Here is a 21,216-nt window from a genome sequence, read left to right on the forward strand (position 1 = left end):
AATTTTGCCCTTAGATTTTTTTATATAAAATGTGGATGCACTCTAAATAGCAGTGTGTGTGTGTGTGAGAATTGGAGCACCTGCGAGGCTGTCAGGTCGTGTCATCCTCTCATAAATGTCGTAACTCTGGGGTCCGTAGGGGTCAGTGTTGTGGAGTATGGAGCGGGGCAGAGTGGAGCTGTAGTGCTGGGGCACAGCAGTCATGCTAGCCCTGACTGGAGACGATGAGTGAGTTGGCTGCTTAGTCAGTGGAGGGATGACGTTGTCCACCATTGTTAGAGGTGAACCCATGCGGCCTGATGATGACCCTACAGAGGCCTGGTAGGGTGATGTGGTGCGGCTAGCGCTGCCAGATCGGGAGTTTGTGGAGCCCATTCGTCGCAGTGCAGCGGGGGAGTTTTTCTGGGTGGAGTAGGGTGAACCAGTGCCACCTCCACCGGTAGCACTGGAGCGCTGGGTAGAGGGCAAGGTTGTAGAGTAGATGCTGGAGAGGGGTTTAGGTTCCGTTACAATGGGTGATCCGTAGGCACTGCCAACTGAGGTACGCAGAGAGCCACGGGAGGGGGACATACTGCTGGCGTAGGCTGGCGAGTGAGAGCGAGAAGGCACTGAGCTTACCCTTCGCATAGCACGGCCAGGCACTGCTGTTGTGACTGCATGAACCTGGAAATCAGAAAAATAACACCATTTGTTATTGCTTACTTTAGTCTATAAGGAGCTATTACAATTATTAACATGTTGTACTCCATGCCATAAACTGACAAGGCAATGACATTCTAAATAACATAGCATTACATAAACCAATTCATTACAGGGCATGACTTTACTCTGGGCCATATTTTCTCTTTTCCACCCCCCTCTATAGTGTGACAACACCATTTGGTTTCTCAGCAGTCTCTATGTACAAAACTGTAAGAAGCATGATTAGGTTGTGGTGCTTAGTGCATGTTTAATCCTTAAATTGCTATCCTCAAAGACCACCATGTAAAAACTTCATGAGCCTTTGAACATTGTGACAAAGATAATATATATGATAAGATATGTTTTGATTTAAAAAGCAACCATATGTTGTGCGTGCAGTTACTGTCAGTACCTGGGCTGAAGCTTGCCCCTCAGCCTTGGCATTCCTCATCAGTGTGCCAGTGCCAGCACCGGGAAAGGAGTGCTGTATCCTCAGCTCAGCCTTTCCCAGGTTCTGGCTGCTGAGGTAGCCGCTGCTGGCATCCTGATAGCCACTGTCCGAGTAAGAGTTCATCTGAGTTGAGCTACACGAATTCCCTGCTGACCCTGAGAGAGAGTGACAAAAACAGACAGGCAAAAATGAAATGCAGAGAGGGAGGACAGAAAGGGTTAGAGACACTGGAGACAGACACATCATAGAAGGTTTCATAACAGACATGACCTTTACCTAGATAGCTTTGCTAATGACAAATGGCACAGCAAGGGGATAACAGTTCTACCACCCTATGATTTAGTGTACCATGGTACATCATCCAGCCTTTCATAACCTGTGATGAGGGATCAGTTGTTATCAGTGACTCAAAGGATCAAGTATCAGTGTAAAAGAGACGAAAGTGCCAGAACAGACTTCCTGGTTTATGAAAGAAGGAGTAAAGATATAGGATTTTTGGGGCAGACACCAAATACAGACATTTATGGAGTAAAGAAGCTGGATACCGTTATATTTTCCAATATATTTTTTTACATAGTAAAAAAGGAAATAATGGGGTAATTTCTTGTTAACTTCAAAGTAACGTATTTCATAAAAGAGTTAGTAACTTAATGTGAAAACACTGCTGGACTCTGCAACACTATCTGCACAGCTGTACTGCATACTCTGCTGCGTGTGCTGCAGACAGTGCTAACAGTATTGTGAACAATGGACAAACAAGGCAATGACACCATTTCTAAATCCCAATAACTTTTTTGGTACTAAATTCTGTAAAATAAAACATGTTTTCATATTGACACATATCAGACAACATATATGCCAATACCAATACATCTGACAGGCAAATATCGGGCGACAATATCAGCTGGCAGATGGTATCGGTTGGGCCCTTAAAGAAACCGGTAATAGTTGAAAATTGCCATCAATGCAGTGGGACCACAGTGAGGCAAGAGAAAGAGGGTGTGAGTAAGAGAAAAGAAGAGTGCAGAAGAAAGAGAGAAGGCAATAACAGACCCTCACTTTCATGAAGGGAGGACTTCTCCGGGGAGTACAGAGACACCTGCTCTGACTCAGCCCTGATGCGGTAGCTGGGCAACTGGGAGCTGTCAGTCACCCGAGACTTGGTGTCCCCTGAGGTGGAGGCATCTGAGAAGACATAGTAGAGCAGAAAGTCAGACAAAGGGTAAGATCTATGAGTCTGAAACAATCGCAGAGAGTGGGGCTATGGGACTGACAGATTACAATAGTAATTAAAGCAGTTAAAACTTTTTGGAATTGAGGGAAAACAACAACAATGCACAATCATTTCTGCAACATTAGTTTTACACTCGTGTACAGCTGGAGTCGTTAAACTTTACTGCCTTACTAATTTGGGAAGTCAAAACTGGGTAGAATGTCACTTTAACTCTGTATACGGCCAATAGTTTTACTGCTCCAACATTTCCCTACATCACCCTCTTTCCACGCATGACGACTAGTGTGGCAAACAGTAGCTGGAATTAGCTGTCTAACGTCCCTGTGCACAGTGTTTCTCTGTAGTGACAATCTAGTTAAGCATGACCGGAGTCAATGGGTTCCTGTGCAATCACTAGAACAACAGACAAAGAATGGAGGCGAACGAGGAGGCAAACATTGGCAGTCAGGGTCTGTCAAATCCTGCCTAGTTAGCTAATGTGTGAATGAGGACTGAGTCCCATGAAGACGAAGCCTTGTTGCCAAAGCTGACCTGTTGCATAAATCTGTTGACACACAGTACTAGTGTGTTTCACAACTTGGCACCTTGCACTCCCACCTCTAGACATCTAAGGTTCTTGGCAATTTACAAATACGCCTGACTCAAGCCCGATTAAAGCAGGGTCTTGAGTCAAATTGTCCAAACAGACACTGAGGATTACCTGTATCACTTTTAACAGACTTGCTAATTTATTACAACTGTGTATACGATAAAAACCTCATGAATTAAAGTTTCTATGTTTAATTTTGCTTTCTTGTCCACCCACTCGCAATGTCTTATGAGCCATCTTTCTCCTTTTCTGTTTTCCTTTGCATGTTTTAATAAAAAAAACATTCCTAGTTTCAGCTAAGGAGAAAAAATAGCTAAATATGTTCAGCATGTACTGGGTAAAGGTTAGACAGAAAAAAAGTTCACGAAAAAGATCTGATTTGAAGTCATTAACATTTCATGCTGGTGATACAAGGGGACTTGCTAAAGCGTTAACAGTAAAACAACAAGATAGTTCTGTCTGACATCTAAAACCACAATGCTTTTATACTCTGCTTTGACCCTATTTGATAAATGAGATGCCAAAAAACCAGAATGGACGATGAACAGCAAGTGAAAAGAAGGGAGGGAGAGACAGCAAACACAAAGGAAGACAGGAGCCTTTTTCATAAACTGAAGATGATCTATGTGTGGCAGGGATTTGGGGATTTGCATTTAAAATGACCATATTTTACAACTACATGTTGATTGTGTACATATGGCCTGTCCACTCTGGATAGAGTACTTTTTTCTCCAAGACACGAAAGAAGAAGAGAGCTGTCACTTCTCACATTCACAGCTCTGTGATGAATTTTACAACTCATTTTACAGTTGGACGTTTATCTCTGCTCCCTGCCCTCACTTTGGTAATCCCAATAGTAGTTGTTTAAGCACCCTGTTCCCTTTAATAAGTTTTCCAATCTATTAACAACACATTAGATAAAACTGTAGAATACTGCTGCCCAGTTCACACATTGGAGCAGAACCCAAACAGAAAATAACTTTGTCTGTATCTCTTTTATTCCTATTTCCTTACACAGATTTTTTTAGATATTTACTTAATTTATAGAACATCTTTTAGGTCCATGTGCCCAGTTAATTTGTGCATTTGAAAATGATGGAGAAACTGGATTTTCAGAAAAATATCTATGAAAAAATTACAGTGACAGTGACATCACATAAGAAAAAGTGGTCAACCTTGGCCAATTTTAACAGTAATAAATATGGATTTTGACACTGATAAAGTCTAAAATACATATTCATAAGCACATAAACGACAAACAGATGCTGTTTTTGTGCCTGCAAGGAATCCGAGGGGTAAGGTGGGATACGAATGCATAGCTAGTCAGGTATCTTGGTCAATGATTAATGTAAGTCAGTAATATCTAAGACAATTATTCACGTCACAATGTGGTTAAGTATGCTATTACATATTAGGCAGTACCAAAGTTAGTAGAGATTCCCCCCTTATTCTATGTTATTCTGCTATAAGGGTCAGTAAAACATATCACACTGTATATTAATTTTCCAAGCAGTTTCTGAGTATGCAGTGACTTTTATTTAAAAAGGCTGTGGGGTCCTTTTCAAACAAGTGTCAGACATATTGAATTGCAAGCATTATTAACGAGTACAAGAGACAGAAACAGAGAGAAATCTTTTATTCTGAGGTGTCTATCCTCTATTCTCAATGGACATGAGGTGTGACTGCACTAACATTTCCTGGGGCTAAAAGACTTGTTGCTACAGAAACACTTCTATCCTAATCTCTCAGACAGCGGAGACATACGGAGGCTCATGAGGCCAATAAGCCTCACAAAAAAGTGCGCCCCATTACACTCCGTGCCAGACATTTAGAGTTTAATTCATTTAGATTGGAAAAAGTACATTACTGCATCTGACTATCATTTATCATCTACAGTACAATGAGAAATCAATACAAAGCAAAACAGCAACTGTGATTAGTTCCCGACTCTGGTCTAACACTAATGAAACGTATTCAGCAAGGAAATGGGAAGCAGGCAGCAAATGAGAAAAGCGTGTAGTATTAATATTCCCAGTGCATATGTACAACTATATCCTCCCTCCCCACTCCATGGGCTCTTCTGACAGAATCGACAATAAAAGATTAATGGCCACTGGAGAAATTCAGTATTCCACTATGCAATTAATAAGCCATGAAAGACATTAGTAAATTTAATTTACTATTGGTTATCTTAAAAGATCCTTCAAAGATTCAGGTTAAACAAACAGAGAGCATATGGGTCAGACAGAAACCCTTCCGCTACCTGGCACTAACCTTTTGTCTGTGTAGGCAGAAATAGCTTAAATAACTATTAAAACAAGAACAAGCCTAGGGCTGTCTATTGCACAGGTGAAAGGACTCGTATTAGGAATGATTATTGTGGAAATGTAAAACATGTCTGTACTGCACTCTGTATACACACAGAAACACACACTTAACCAACTGTGTACACACACACACTCACAGCCCTTTTCATGCTAAGTGAGAACTGAAAAGCACTTAGCTGAGCAGTTATGACTTACTGATGTTACGTGTATCAGTACTTCATCACTGTGATACTTAACAGGACTGTCTACTCCACTTCACATCATTCACAGTGGACCTCATAAGGGAAATCAAGAAAATGAGAGCTAATGGGGGGATTTATGTCTGTTAGTGGCTATTGAACACAGACTAGGGGTCTTAATAGGTTCAGAAAGAAATAATAAGGTTCAAACAGGAACAGAAATTAATGAATCCTTTGTGAATGTTATCTAGCTTCCAACACACAGTAGAAACATAGGTTGCTCCAAACCTGCAGAGAGCTAACCTAAATAAGTATTGAAACGGTGTCCAGAGCAATAAGTGTCCCTGAGAAAGTAGGTGGCCTCGTGGCCCACTATGTAACAGGTCTGGGTAAAGACTGAGGTGGGGTAAGTTTGTTTCAACACTCCAACCAATGACTGTAAAGGACAGCAGATATGCATTTATACATGGTACAAATAAAAAAACTGAGCTTTATTAAGAAAACAATAGCAAGTCAATCAGTTTTGAGTCGAGGCTGACGTACCTGCAGTTCTCCAAGGCAGGGACTTCTCAGACGAACTGTGTGGGGGAAAACAAAAGATGGAAAGGTGAATACATTTACTACAAAACAGGAACATCACAGTGAGAGACGAGTGAAATCATCTGGATGAGACACCTTGCGGCCTCATTTGCTCTCTCCTTGGGGCTTTCACAACAAGATCTGAAACAATTATCACTGTGTTAGGGATAAAAACAGCTAGAGGTTCAGAGTATGTATGCTGCCTAAGTGGATATGTAATATTTACAAACTCACATGTAAAGTTCAATCCTGTCATCTATGTTTATCTATCAAGACCTAAAGGCATCTTTGGTGACAGCTAGCCTTTTGCTTGAGCATTGGCAAAAAGTTAGAAATGCAGGGCTGGAAGCTGTTTTTCACATTCAGCTTTTAAAAAAAAAAAAAAAAAAACATGCTAAGTCAATGGCCAATGGATGGACTACAACCTGATGGGTGTTGAAACTGAACACAGGCACGAAAGGGAAAGCTCTTAAAGTAAATCAAAATTGATCATAATGTACATTCACACACTCAGTCTTCAGGCTCAGTGTCCTGACATAATCCTGACATGCATGCCAGTATTTATTCCAGTGAGGAGAGAATATTGCAGAGGTAGGGAGTCTCCAGGAAATAAAGCAGGAGAATAATCGAACAGCCAGAGGGTGATCACAGTTGGTGTCAGGGATTCACACAGAATACCAAGCAACAAAAACAGAAAGAATTTAGTGACAGCACAAAATGACTAATGATTCTTGACCAGCAGATCAAACTTCAGTGGCAGCTCTAAACAGGACTGCATGCTCTGCTTCGTTCTGGATATGTGAGCTTTTGGTACCTCACAAACATTATGAAATATGCTGTGTGATTTTTTTGCTTGCAGTTTTCGAAGACAGTTTGCTGCTCTATACTACTTATTCCTCTTTAGTTGGCTTTGTTCACTGTTGACTGGAGCAGATTAATTCACACATTTCACTCAACACACTTTTCAGTAAACACTGCCTTCTGGCCCTTTTGTATAAAGTTAAAGTTATGTTGCAAACAATGATAAGCTGCAGCTTGTGGTGGAATATTTTCGAACTACCACATTCACTAAACAAGAAAAGCACTCAAAGAGCGCAGTACTCCGCCAAGGCTGCTCAGTCATTGTATGATTTCCAACAGGTAAGTACCGGTAAGTCTGCAGCGGTGGATTTGTAGTAGGATCACAATAATTTGATCGTCAGCAGGCAGCTGACGTAGTGTTCACTTGTTGTCATAGTTACAGTGACGCTGTGCCGCTGTCTCGCAATGTCACAGACATCTTTAACAAATCTGTGGATCCAGACTATAAACTGAATCACTGCCAAAAGCTAATCAGTTGGTCCTTGTGTCATTTCTGTCCTTCCCTGAAAATTTCATCCAAATCCATTAGTCCATTTCTGAGTAACAGACAAACAGATGGGCAAACACACATCGATCGTCACATAACTCCGCCACGTTCCTTGGCAGAGTAATTATTCTAAATTATTACAAAACACTTGGGAAAAATAAAAATGAGCCGAGTCAGGAATCTCTGGTCCACTTGTAGGTTTTTTTGTACAGAAAGTACAAACAACTGAGCTGTTCTCTAAAGCAACTAAACATTGTCACATAATTCCTTAACTTAAATAAAATAGTTCTCCCTGCCCAACTATGTCATAGACCCACCTATGTCTCATAACCGTCTAGCTCTCCTCTCATGTCCAGTATCTGTATTCTGTGTGTACATCACAGCTTAATACAATCACTGTTCAGACTATCTTGTGTCCTGGACATTGTGGCCTTCCACAATGTTCTGAGCAGCTGAAATGACACACATGGCCCTTACAAACAATCTAATGGTTATATACTAGATTACATTTTTCCGACGAGCTTTACTACCTACTGATATATGCATTCCATGTTTGCTGAATTTTGTTATATGACAGAAAAAACATTTCAGCGTTTTTCTTGACAAAATTTTATACAAAAGGATTCATTTGATTCCTTTAATTAGGGTGTGTATATCAGGCAGGAGGGAAGGAGGTGGGAGTTACAGTTCATTTACTGCTCTTAATTTATTTTTTGCTTGTTAGATAAACAAAAGGTTTTCCTTCAAGTACTATGAATGGAATACTACTGTATCTAGTTTAACACTTGTCATTAGTCACTATATACTCAAAATTTTATTAATGATCTCTCCATGATACAAAAACAACATTAAGATTATATATCTTTTTCCAAATTCAAACTGTGAATGATTACAAAAATACTATTGAAACTATGGCATCATCTGCAGCAAAACTGTGAGGTAAGCAACAAATGACGGTGTACTTGAAAAAGAATTAATTGAATGTCTTTCTTCACAGTAAAGGAAAATTACAGTATTCCTGCAGCAAATGCATTGTACTTCTATGATTATAGTTAAGGGCTCAACAGAGGGGAAAGTGCACAGCGGACTCACAAGCCACCATATATAAACACCTTAACAGCCACCTAATAATTTCAAGTATCTATGAAAATACTTTCTGACCATAGAAAAAGCAATTCACTTTCTCAGAGCCATTTTTCCAGGGCTGTTTATTATGACAGACAGAGGCTAAGCAGGAGACCTTGGGAGCAGTGTAGCCACCCTTTTCTTTTAATATCTTCTATTTTCTGGTCATTACTATCAAGTACTCAGTGTTGCTACTGCTACTATTTTTTCCATCTAAGGTGACACTAAATGAGCTTTAAGAAGCACAGCTCTCAGAATTTTAATGAGCACACAGGCAATTAAAAAGAGGAAGTTGGGCAAGTTGTGCTCCGCTGAACCATGGCAGATAAAGTAGAAGAATGGCTACCATAATGATGATGCGTCATGCGTGTTGCATATCGACCAGCAGGCTGGGTGTAGACACTGAAAAGTGGCTGTAAAACTGCCACTGCTGATACACAACAGGCCTAACCCTGACAGGACACTTTATTTCCCATCAATCCCTTTGGCTAGTGAAAGACTAGCTGGGTGGGAGGCCACATCTTTTAGGAGTTTTGCCAGAGGTCAAGTTTGATGACCACCCCCTTTATGCGCTTAGAAATGAAGGAGGTGGCCAGCTCTAAAGGTGCCATGAAATGTAATGACTCCAATCAAAACCCTTATGTGTGCCGTCACCTCTGCTGCTGTCCTGCTGTGCTATTGAGCCAATCAGTGCGACGCCAATGTTTAAAGATGATCTCCTTTCACACACAAATATCCAGTGACAACCATTTCATTTGTCCTTCTTTGGCTTTAAAAAAGGTGTGAAACCGGTGTTACATGTTTTCTTTATAGCATCCTAGGAGGTGGTCCCGGCCGCTCAGTGGGAAATGTGTCACTTTTTACATGTACTCAGCAAATGTGATAATATCTGTAGCAGCAGATCTAAAACACAAACACAGAATCACAAAAAACATGCACTTGTGTTAATATTTGGATAGGATTATAAAACCCTAGATATCAAAGGTAGATTTCTAATGGAGGGACTTATATATTCACCCATTACTCAACTCTGATCGATGTTTCTGAGAGATTTATTTTAAAAGTGACAAACAAAGAGTATTTGGCACTGGTTTTCTTGTTACAAACATTCAAGTATTTAGTCTTTTTTCCATATTTTAAAACACCACCAGACAAAATGCCAAAAATGCAAGGATATATTAAAAGCAAAACATAAAATGAAAAAATGATCAAACTAAAACTTATAAGGAAGAGCACTGATTGTATTATCAGTCATTTTATTTATGGCAAATACTTTGGTAGCCAATTCCCTACTTACAACAGGAGAACTCATTGTTTAACATTCACTAGCATTTTGGCATTTGGCTTGTTTGATCCACCAACAACTGCTCTGAAAAACACTCTTTTGTTGGCAGCTAAATGTCACTGATGAACCAGCAAATAAAGACAATGAGCTGAAAGCTGCACAAAACAGATATGTGTGTTGATTTATATTGTGACTAGAAAACAAAACACTTTCATATTATAAGGAATTAGAGAATAGAATGGCTGCTCAGTCTTCCAGCTTCTTGTTTTAAATTAATCTCAATGGGGCACAGGTTTGTTAAATGTTTGTCATGACTGACTGACTGAATAAAGGACAACCACAGGAAAGCAGGTATGTTGCTGTTCTCCCTAAATATGATCACTGGTGTGGCTTGACACACTAAAACTGAAATTTAACAGCAGTAGTTCTCAAAAAGGAAATGCAAGTAAACAGCCCGGCTATGTATATTTTCAGCCACCTTTACAGTAGCACTTACAGTTGCTGATTACCTGCACCCTCTAAAAAAGGAAAAGGGGAAATGGACACTTAATCATGAGTAGTGCAAGCTGCTGGTAGTAAGTAGGTGGGCACTTTTTGCAGGTATGCAGGCTAGAGTGCTACAATAGTCTGTCGGAAGCACAGGGCTTATGATCATAAATCCAGAAAAGACCACAGAGTGCCATTACAGCCTCTGTTGAAACAAAGTGTCATGTATCCAGATATATCCCAAATGCATTAAGGCCCACTTAAGAGTGAAGGCAGCTCAAACCTGACATCAGAAAGCATATCAGTTGACCACGTGTGAACAATATGCAAATATTACCTCAGTTTCTTTACACTACGATCAAGTTCTTTAAAAGCAGTGAACATGTAAATGTGGGAGATTTTAGGTGTTATTGATAGGGCTGATGTGGAGCACGCAGTTAAGCCACAACCTCTGCTAACTTTAGACCATGCTTATACAGAGGGCGCAGAGCAAAAAGACTCAGCGTAAACTTGATTGATACCCGTGCTGAATCTATGAAGTGGCTGCACAAGTGGCCTGTGCCAACATTTATATTGATGTGCTGTTGTGTTAGGCTGCACTGCAATTCCACTGCCAAAATTCTAGCTAGCGGCAGGGTTTCTACTTCTGAAAATAATTGCTGAAACAGAGTAGATCATGCTGGAGTTGACACTCATAAATGTTAAACAACAGCCACTTTTACCAATATTACAACAAAGGCAGAAAGGTGAGAAGACATCAGAACAGACTGATTTTATGCATGGATTGGTAGAGATATGAAAACACAGAAAACAGCATAAAGATATAATGGCAGATAACTACCTGTTGTGTTTGCATTGCAAGCATGCCAGACACAAATACAGCCTATTACATATTGTTTCACCACAGTGTTACGCTTATACAAATTAAAAATGACATGCGTCAGTGGGACATGTAATTACGTTTCTGGGGAGGTGCATGTCAGGCTGCAGAGTACAGTCCACTGCTACACTGTAGGTTCAACCGAGAGCCATAAATCAAGCTTTATGGCCCGTTGGCGTGATAGGGTGCCAAATTACCCACTGACAATATAAATAATCAGATTCCTACTGTGATTGTTTTTGGTTTACAAAGTAAATGTTCAATAATATCTATTACTCAGTTAATTTAAAAACAATTTTAAAGAAAGAAGAATTATGGGCCTTTTAATGTTTATTTAATTTATCTGATAAATATTATTCTTTCTTTATTAACTGGCACCTGCCCTCCCATCATTTTACAAAGAGGCCCCCAGGCAAGGTAAACTGAGTATCCCTAGTGTTGCGTGAGCAGCACATTAACAGAGCAGTAGCAGCTCCGACGCGCCGTCTGTGTTTACGCAGGAAGCATTCAGTATTGAGATGTTGGTCACGTGTGCAGGAAGTGCTCAGAGCTCAACACGCAAACTATGTTCTTATATGTGAACAACACAGGAAAGTACACTACAAGCATAAAAATATGCTTCAGCATGCAAATAAAATGTGAGCTGTTACGTCGCCATCGTAGATAACTGGACTGATTAAAATTGTAGCATGTCTGTTCCATCGGACGTACAAGAGAAAAATGCAGCTGGAACTCTTTCTATGACGCATGGCATCAGTGACATTAGCAACTGCCAAGTCCTTGGTTTATAAAAATGTCTGTAAATGATGACTGTGGACAATTAGTGACTTTTATTCCAATGAAAAATTATAAATACAGCAGGAAGCAACGGTGAAAGAAGAAACCAAACTGTGATGATTAGATAAACTGTGTACTCAAAGGGCCCTTACTCAACTTTGGGTGATCATCAAGCCTCCAGTATGCCACGAAAGTAGTCAACACCTTCACAGCGCTGCGCTTCTTAAAGGACAAACTGCGACTAAGTACTTTACTGATAGAGACGAAAGTCACTTAGTGGCCAGAGGCCCACTGTTCATGAGCCTACTGATCCAGTATCGCCTTTAGGTGCAATTACACTTCAGCAGTGACTACATGATCCAAAGCACATTTGACAGGTGCAAGGATAATTTACAATGTCTGATCACCATCTATATATCAGCAACCTTATGCAATTGAAAATGTTTAGGACAAATTCATATTTTGTATGTATCTATTGTCTGTATGTTTCTCTATGCTCTTGTCCATGATGCTTGCTTGTGAAGCAGATTGGGATACTGTAATACTGAGCTTTACAAATGAACCGACATGTCTGAGCCACAGCAGACAGGACAGAATGTGTGGTCACTGAGGTGTGATGATCAGGAAGCCTAGTGTCTTTGCTGATGAAGTGGGAACGAGTTCCCAGAGCAAACTCAGAAGCTCTTCCACACCGACGGCAGTGCTTCACTTACTGAGTAAACAACACCTCACTATCATGCACATTCTCACACACAAATACATGCTGTCACTGGTAATCATACACTTAATATTTTCCCTACAGAGACAGATGTATACATTTTAATTTCAACTCAACTTAAACATAGTGTCAGTGAATTTACCAGGACATATCTAAATTGCCAAATGATGTGTCGGTATTCCTGAGTACCGTATACACACTGGAGTAATTCTGCCCATTTCAAAATAATGGAACAGAAGGGGACGTGTTTAAATTACAGTCCAATCATATTTGAGCACACTGGGTTGCTCCATCACCATGCTATAATGCCATAAGGTTACACTATGGAATACGGCCACTGCTGTGAAGGATGGAAAAGCCATGTGTTGGACTGTGACTTTGTGTGCGTATGTGTGTGTGCATCCTCTCATTACCTGCTGCTACCAGCGCCTGGTGACTCGGCCCCGAGTCTGCATCTTTCCAGCTGATTGGCCACAATCTGCCTCTCCACTTCCAGCTCCCTGGTTAGCCGCTCAAACTGAAGCTCCTGCACATAACACAACAAGAAGAGGCATGGAAGTGAAGGTCAGGAATGCATTCTCATCAGAGAGTTTAATGTATTTCTATTGACAAATATGACAAATGTGAAGTCAATATGAGGGAGGCAGGTTGGCAGTTGACATCTTGCTCCAGCTGCATTGTGGTTCATCATGGTATGTAGGTTAATAATAGTAAGATACAGAGGCTTTAGACAGTGCAGGCGAACAAACTAATTCCAAATGCAAATGTTTCCTCGCAAGCAGCTTAGGTACACACAGACCCAAACACACTCAGACACACAGCCTATATGGCACTGTCATTTTTTCAGCCCACATAGAAAGATAAGCACCACTTCAGCGGGTGATATTTAGCCTTGGTGGCCCTGTTCCTATGGGAGTTAAGTAGAAATCAGCATTTGACTAATTATCCAGCCAGAACAAGGGCATTATCCGCACAGCTCTCAAGCTCCAAGTACTGCATCATGATACTCATAAGGTCCACACAAGATCTTTTGCATATAGAAGAATTGTGATGCACACACACAGTGTATATACAATGTACTCAACCCCTTGAGCATTCTTCCCTTTTCCTGCTTTTGAACACTGAATCATGGTCAATATAATTTGACTTTTTTGACAAACATTTACAAAAAAAAAATGACTCTTTCATGTCTTTCATGTTAAACAGATTTTGACAGTAATGTCAATTAATGAAATATTTATGATATATAAGCCACTGCATAAATAGTCACCCTTTTAGGGTCAGTATTTAGTAGATGCCCCTATAGGCACAGCAGTTATAGCATTAACCCTGTGTGGACAGATCTCAATCAGCCTTGCACATCTGGACACTGTAATTTTACTTTAGTCTTCTTTACCAAACTGCTAAAGTTGTCAAGTTGCACAGGGATCACTGAGTAAGCTGCTCTTTTCAAGTTCAGCCACAAATTTTCAACTGGATTAAGGTGTGGGCTCTGACTCGGCCAGTCCAGAACATTTACCTTGTCATCTATAAACCATTTCTGTGTAGCTCTGGCTGATTTCCACATGCGCCATATTCCTTCCATTTCCTAATGATGGATTTAACAGCACTCCAAGGGATATTGAGTGACTTGGAAATTTTCTTGCATCCATCTCTTGACTTATCCTTTCCAATAACCTTTTCACAGAATTGCTAGAAGTGTTCTTTTGTCTTTATCATGTAGTTATAGCCAGGAGTACTGACTTGCCAATGACTGGATCTTCCAGATACAGGTGTCTTGATACAACAGTCACTTGAGACACATTCACTCAGATGATTTCCATTTCACTAAGTTTGTGACTTCTAGCACCAACTAGCTGCATCTATGTTGAATCATGTGAGCCATTGGTAAATACTTATACGATTCCACATTATATATTTCTAATTATTTGACATTACTGTGTAGAAATCTGTTCTCATTTTGACATAAAAAAAAGTCACTTTCTGAAAATTATTGTCAACAAAAGCTAAATGAAAGTTTTGCCATGATTCAATTTTGAAAAGCAATAAAAGAGGAGAATTTAGAAAGTGAGGGGATACTTTTTATACTCACTGTCTACACACTCATTTGCAAACCTTGTAATACCTTTACATCACTACTTTGGCAGTATAAGAAGTACATGCACGCAGTTATTTCTTGCAAAAAGACCTCACTCACCATAACTCAATGCACAGATGGAAGAATCCTCATCTTGCTATCCATAGCTGTACCATGTAATGTCCATTACCACGGTCAATTACATTCACAGCCAGCTGCATACACACATCGAGACATACACGCACGCACGCACACACACACACTAACACACGTAATCCGGCTGTCAGCTTCTTTTGTGACCTGTCTGAGGACATTTAGTCACTCTACAACACCAAGACCTGCCTACTTTTCACACCTACTCTTCTGTTTTCCCTGGGGGTCCACTGAAATTTCCCTCAACATAGTAGACAAGCTTTGCTCACCCCTCCCCCAAACTACTGCTTTATACCCTCCACTGCTCACCTCTCCTATACCTCAGCTGAGGATATGTGATGCTTGAATGCAGTGAGAGGGAGTATGCAGGAGGCAAAGCTGCTACATTATTTTTCCTTAATGTAATGGCATTTTTAATGTGGCTGGAATACCTGTGCATTGCCAGGAGAAACTGTATTTATATAGCACTTTACAAACAACACAGTAGATCCAGAGTGTTTTACTGCACACAGAGGAAAATAAAAGAGAACAGAAAACAAGAGAAGTAACAGAGCAAAGAAAATAAAACAAAATTAACAGCAACAACAGTGATAGAGGCACATAATCATAAATTGAGACAACATAGACCTACAATGATTTTAGCTGCAACTTGAGCTACTTAAGCATTGTTAAAAACCGTGATTAAAATGTTTTAACTTTTCTCCCATCTTTTAGTGTGCTCGTTAAAAACAGAGACCATACGACACTCATATGCCGTACCATAAAAATGTGATTTCGTAGAATCAAGAATTTAAAATTCATTTACTGTTTGGCATTCACATGACTTTACTCGTTCAATTTTACTAAAATTTTTAAGGTCCCTCTTGCTGACATTAAAGAAATCAGTCTACTTAACCAGTAAACTACAAGTGGTTGAGTAGATTACATTTTGTATTTTATATTATTATGGTAATTATATTATTGCCCAGCACAGGCCAGTGATGATAGGCAGACTCGCCAGGAAACAGCAAATGCCTCCTCATCACTGATATAAATATATGCCTACAAGCTTACAGAGTGCGCATACTGTGAACGGGGTAGGGATGGAGTGGGTGCAGCACTGATTTACAAAGGGGAAGAAATGAGCCATCAGTCCTCTGTGTGACACGTAACTCCTACTGTGAGATTCAGTCACACGAAAATTGCCAATTTCAACTCATCATTCCAACCAATCAGAACCATTTCCATTTTTACGTTTCCTAAGACAGATGGAACTTAGTATGAATGATGAAAACACCAAATACTGACATGAATTTCTAAACTATATATGTGCAAGTTGTAAAGGAGAGAAGGACATATTCAACTGCTTTTAACAGAACATTTGCTTTAAGCTGTTGGCTGTTAGAAATAATGCATATTTTTTAGCAGCAAATCTTGAAATCTGAACTCTATGACCTGTTTGTACTCTACCAACTCCTCATCAAAATGCACACAGAGTCTGAAGGTTTCAGTCCAAAAACTGACCAAATAACTAAATACTGAAAATTCTGCCCATGTGTGACAATAATCTAATGACTACTTTACAAACAGTAAAATTAAGAATATTCTGACAGCTGTGATGGAGCTCAGGGGCTGATGTGGCTGCTGTGTAGGAAATGATGCAGCTTATAAACTGTGACTCTTGTGTGACAGCTCACCTGTCTCATGTGAAAAGTACACAGTGTGACTTGCCTTTAGATTGTGATCGATCCTGTCACCATGTTGTGCATAATTTACAAGTAATTAATGAAGTTACCCTGTTTCTTCATGTGCCTAAATGCTTCCAGCGCCCTCCCTTTGGAGATGCTGCTGTCTGATACTGCAGGTATGAACTCAGAGGAAAGTGTCTCACAGACTGCTGGAAGCAATAAACTAAATTACACTGATTACTGGAGAGACTAAATAATCATATCTGTTTGGTTTTTAGTATAGTAAAGCTTTGGCTGGTTGGACATTTCACTTTGTAGAAGATGGGAAATTATATGACAAAGCTAATGAGAGAGGTATTTAATGATATTGGGACGCAACCTGTGTTGGTGATGAACTGTGGGAGAAGGAATTTCTGAATCATTTCACATACTCTGCTGCTGCTTGTGCTTGCCTATCCGTTAATGCCACAGCATGCAGTTCAAACTGTCCAAAGTGATATAAAAATGTTACTCGGGCTGACCTAGTGCGATTGCCGTCACTTTTACGTAAAGGTGACCAAATGCTGACAAATTCAGATACTGTCAGATTAATGAAAAAGAGTACATGTCTAAAAGGGGTTCAAGCCACAACCTGCATTGGGGATCTGTATGTATGGGTCAACCCTTGTCAGCCAACCACTCTTCATGACCCTCCTCTTGACAAGAGGCGGATGCAGGTCACATTCTTACTAATTTTGGTGACCTGGTGGTGTTTAACGGGTAAACAGAGAAGTGAAACTGAAACCTAACCTCGCTCTTAAATTCTCTGGTTATTCAGCGATGTGAATAAAACTACACTGCAGACTGGAGTTAACAGCACAAAGCACGGTGACAGCTGTCTTCATCTTGGGTCAAACACATTAAGCAGACATCTATCATATGCACAATTGCTGTCAGAAGGTGGGATAAGTGATGAATCATGTGACAGTGCTAGCTGGAGGATTGTTTTCCTCAAGAGATGGCAAAAACTTTGGACCAATTCCACACAAATGCGCGTGCACCCACACACACATTTTTACACATACACACACACAACCATAGACACACACCCATTTACAGGGCTGCATTACTAAGATGAATTTGCAGAGGAAATAGGAGTTAAGGAGAGGAAACTGACTAATAGTGACAAGAGGGCAAGCTACACATGCATGCAGAGAAAAAGAGTGGGTGAGATGATTCAAATACAGTCTCACTGCTTTCTGATACAAATCTGGAATTACTCTGGTGTGCGAGTGTGCAGGAGAGGAGAGAACGTAAGGCAGCAGCTACAATAGAGGGGGATAATTCATATGGACATACATATATAAAAGGAGAGGGAAAGAGTGAAAGAGAAAATGTGAAAATTTTAATATTTAACACAGTTCACTCTGCTTGGGTATGGTAGTCCGGTTAGAATGGGGTCTAACTGAAAGCAGGCATATGGATGAGTACGTACACGTGGTCTTTACGCAATTTTATTCTATACATCTATATAACAGGAATAATTTTGCACGTGTAAAGCTTATTGAGTTCTGCATGTCTTATGTATTAATGTGTAGCAGATGCTTATGAAAAAAAGATTAAACATATGGTGAGGCAAACACCAAACTGTTTTGCCTACTGCCTGAAGGAAGACAGAGATTTCCGAGATTTCCTGCTCTTGCAAATGTCCCTGTTCTTGGCCCACCACTTCTATGCCTTCTTTCTTCTAAGCACATAATCCAATTGTTTTGTTTGGCAAAGTCTCGCCTTCTCGAGTCCAGCGACTTTATCTTAGGCTGCACAGTTAGTTCCTCTTATTACAGTGCTATGTTTAAGCAAAAGACAGACTGTTATCTTTCTTAATATTCACATAAAGTGGCTGGCCTTCAATCCCACTGATGAGATGTTCTACGGTACTGATCAAGCACAGCAGAGAGAGACATCTGCTGCAGCCATAAGGATGTCACTCCTGATATTCAGAGCCTAGCCTATAGCAGACGGGCGTCCTGCCTGAATGCCTGACCCAACCCTGCTGTTTCTGAATTTGGAAAAGCCTGGAGACAGTCCACAGGTCTTTTCTCTTGTTTGACAAATTGGTTATTGTTCTGTTCTCCCTTGTATAATTACTGACCATCATACAGGTTTTCTTTTTGGGGAGTGGGCTTGGTCTACAACAATAGTTATAGTGCATCACAGTAACATCTACATGAATGCCAGGACCCAAAGTTTCCCAGCAAAGGACTGTCTTGCAATAAAATGATTTAGGTTATTCACTTCATGTGTTTGTGGTTTTTGATGGCATGGCTGATTGGTGTGTATTGCAGGATTGTAAACACTTAGGAGTAAGCAGGAAGATCCAAGGGCCATACTCTCCCGAATCCCATAGTCATGCAACAAACAACAATACACTCTTTCTGTTCAGTTTAGTGGCCTCTCAGGTAGCACCACGGATTACTGCCATACCTCTATTATCATATCCTAAGGCTGTCCTTACCAAAAAGCTGTCTTTGTTTTACACACTTCCCCACAAACCTTTTTGATTCTGCATGACTCATTAACACTATTAGGATTATGGATCCAATATAGGCATAATTACTTTGTGATAACACAGGGATATGTGCCAAAATGTGGCACTGGTCTGATGAAAAAGGGACAAGGATCACACTAATAAGTAGGGCTCACATTTGCCATGGAGAGAGAGTACTCACTGCTCTGTGTAATTCAAGCATTTTCCATGCTTGGCCTCTACACAGAATGGGACACATCTATTCAGCATTACGATCCACCAAGTTTGGCCAAGCACAGCAGTAATGACCATTAAAAAGAGCTTATGCTTATTTAACGGGTGTGAGCCCAGCCTTGGTCGGTCAGTACCAGGCATGGTGTGGAAGGAGAGGACAGGGACAATAGGTGACTGGCTTTCCCATACCAACAAGGCCCCCAACGCCTTTATTTGCCATTACAATGAGCCTGTTGGGCCTGATCTGCCTGCAGTCCCAAAGCTGAATCAGATCCTGTCCCCTTGTGTCCTTAGACAGGCCCTAAAGAAACAGATGACACATGACAGCACACGACGCTACCAAACGTACACGCTCTCGTGTCATCTCTATGGGTGCTGCTGACAATACAAGACTCATCTGAAAATGCCTGAAGTGGCTTCTGCCCACTGCTGGTTCAGCATAGATAAGAGGCTTACGCAAACACAAACCCTAAATGTCATGCAGCTACATTAACATACACTGACTTACACATGCCTCTAAACAGACAAACTTCCTGATATACAGCATACTTGAATTTAGCAAACATAAACAGTATTTTGGCATTATCCAACAAACAGGAATACCACTACTGTTTGAACATCTGTAGCATTACCAGGATAACAGTTTACATATTGTGTTGATTTTTGAAGTGAAAACAAGTAGGTAGTTCATTGATGGATCTTGTTGTATGACTTTGCTCATTGTCGAGTTGTAGAAGCCAACTTTAGTTCAGCCTCTTGACTGATTACATCAAAGTGTATTATTTAATATTTGTCCACAGCACTTGCTTCCAAAACAATCCTGGCCTTTCTCTGCTTTGTAGCGACCAAGTAGCTTCATTTTAGATCCTCAATCAGTTGCATAGAGGAGCACAGGTTTGTTGAGTGTTACTATTTTCACTTCATAAAGTGAAAAATAATATCTGCAATTTGAACAGAGGTGTTATACAAATTTGTATACAACTGCACGTAGCAAGGCATTGTCATACAGTCGATTAAGGATGACAATCTTTAATAACTACCAGCTTTGTAAAGTGTGTTTTAGTTTTGATCAAAGTCTTTTAAAAGGTATAAACCGTTCATGCTCAATGAGAAGGTTGCCGAGTCTGATAAACACAGGGGTGTTATCATCAGCTTTCATGGGGCAGATAGTGTGTGATGTCATGAAAAGTCTCTCCATCTTGCAATTTTCAAACACCTGTCACGCATCAGGTTTTTTTTAGCAGTCCCCAGTTGTTGCTTCACTCTTGAAAAACTTCAATTCAATGTTCAACTGGAATGGTCTCGCATGCACACACTGTATTTTGCATTTTATCTTGGTGTGTATTTCTGCTTACAACTTTCAATTTGGGGGAACTTGAATACATTATTCCACACATACATATCCTTTACTTGGCAGGGTTGGTTGAATATTTGTAAAGATTCACTGTAGAAGAATTTTTGCCTGACGCTGAAATCAAATGCTATGGTTGGAATCGTATTGCGCTATAACTTTTCCTTTAAGACATATTCCAAACAAAGCTTTTCAGGACCAGATGCATCAATGTCCAAATTATTCACAGATTTCTGACATTTATGTCCAGATAAGGATGCATGATCACATCATGTCAGACTCACTAGGAATGCATAATTAAGAAACTATTGTAGGGTAACTACCAATAATCAAACACATTTTCTGTATACACATTCAAAAGTGAACAAAAGAGATGGACGTCTGGCAGAAATAGAGCGGGCACATAAAGATAGTGAAGTTGAGAAAAGAGTCATGTGTGGCTCAAGGCAAAAAAGATACAAACACTTGCACACACGTAGTCCATATTTTATCTGATTGCCAATCAGCACCAGCGTAGGATGCATGCTCATTTGTGATGTTCAAGTCCATTTTGCATAACTTGTGCAGAT

General features: G+C 40.2%; 1 protein-coding gene across 8 annotated transcripts in view; it reads right to left on the reverse strand.

Annotated features, from left to right (window-relative positions):
* Positions 1-21,216, reverse strand: part of LOC111577011 (plakophilin-4) — an 83,269-nt gene that overhangs the window by 34,555 nt on the left and 27,498 nt on the right. For 6 of the 8 annotated variants that reach the window (XM_023283062.3, XM_023283063.3, XM_035954149.2 and 3 more), the window contains exons 3-7: positions 13,073-13,185; positions 6,005-6,039; positions 2,186-2,317; positions 1,094-1,287; positions 81-663 (exon numbers count right to left, since the gene is read on the reverse strand). In XM_023283062.3, coding sequence (XP_023138830.2) covers positions 81-663; positions 1,094-1,287; positions 2,186-2,317; positions 6,005-6,039; positions 13,073-13,185 — 1,057 coding nt within the window. The remainder of the gene's footprint in view (positions 1-80; positions 664-1,093; positions 1,288-2,185; positions 2,318-6,004; positions 6,040-13,072; positions 13,186-21,216) is intronic. The other 2 variants (XM_035954152.2, XM_035954148.2) reach the window with 1 other exon arrangement.

The sequence above is a fragment of the Amphiprion ocellaris genome, chromosome 11 (genome assembly GCF_022539595.1).
Source record: "Amphiprion ocellaris isolate individual 3 ecotype Okinawa chromosome 11, ASM2253959v1, whole genome shotgun sequence".
In the NCBI taxonomy this organism is placed as follows: Eukaryota; Metazoa; Chordata; class Actinopteri; family Pomacentridae; genus Amphiprion; species Amphiprion ocellaris.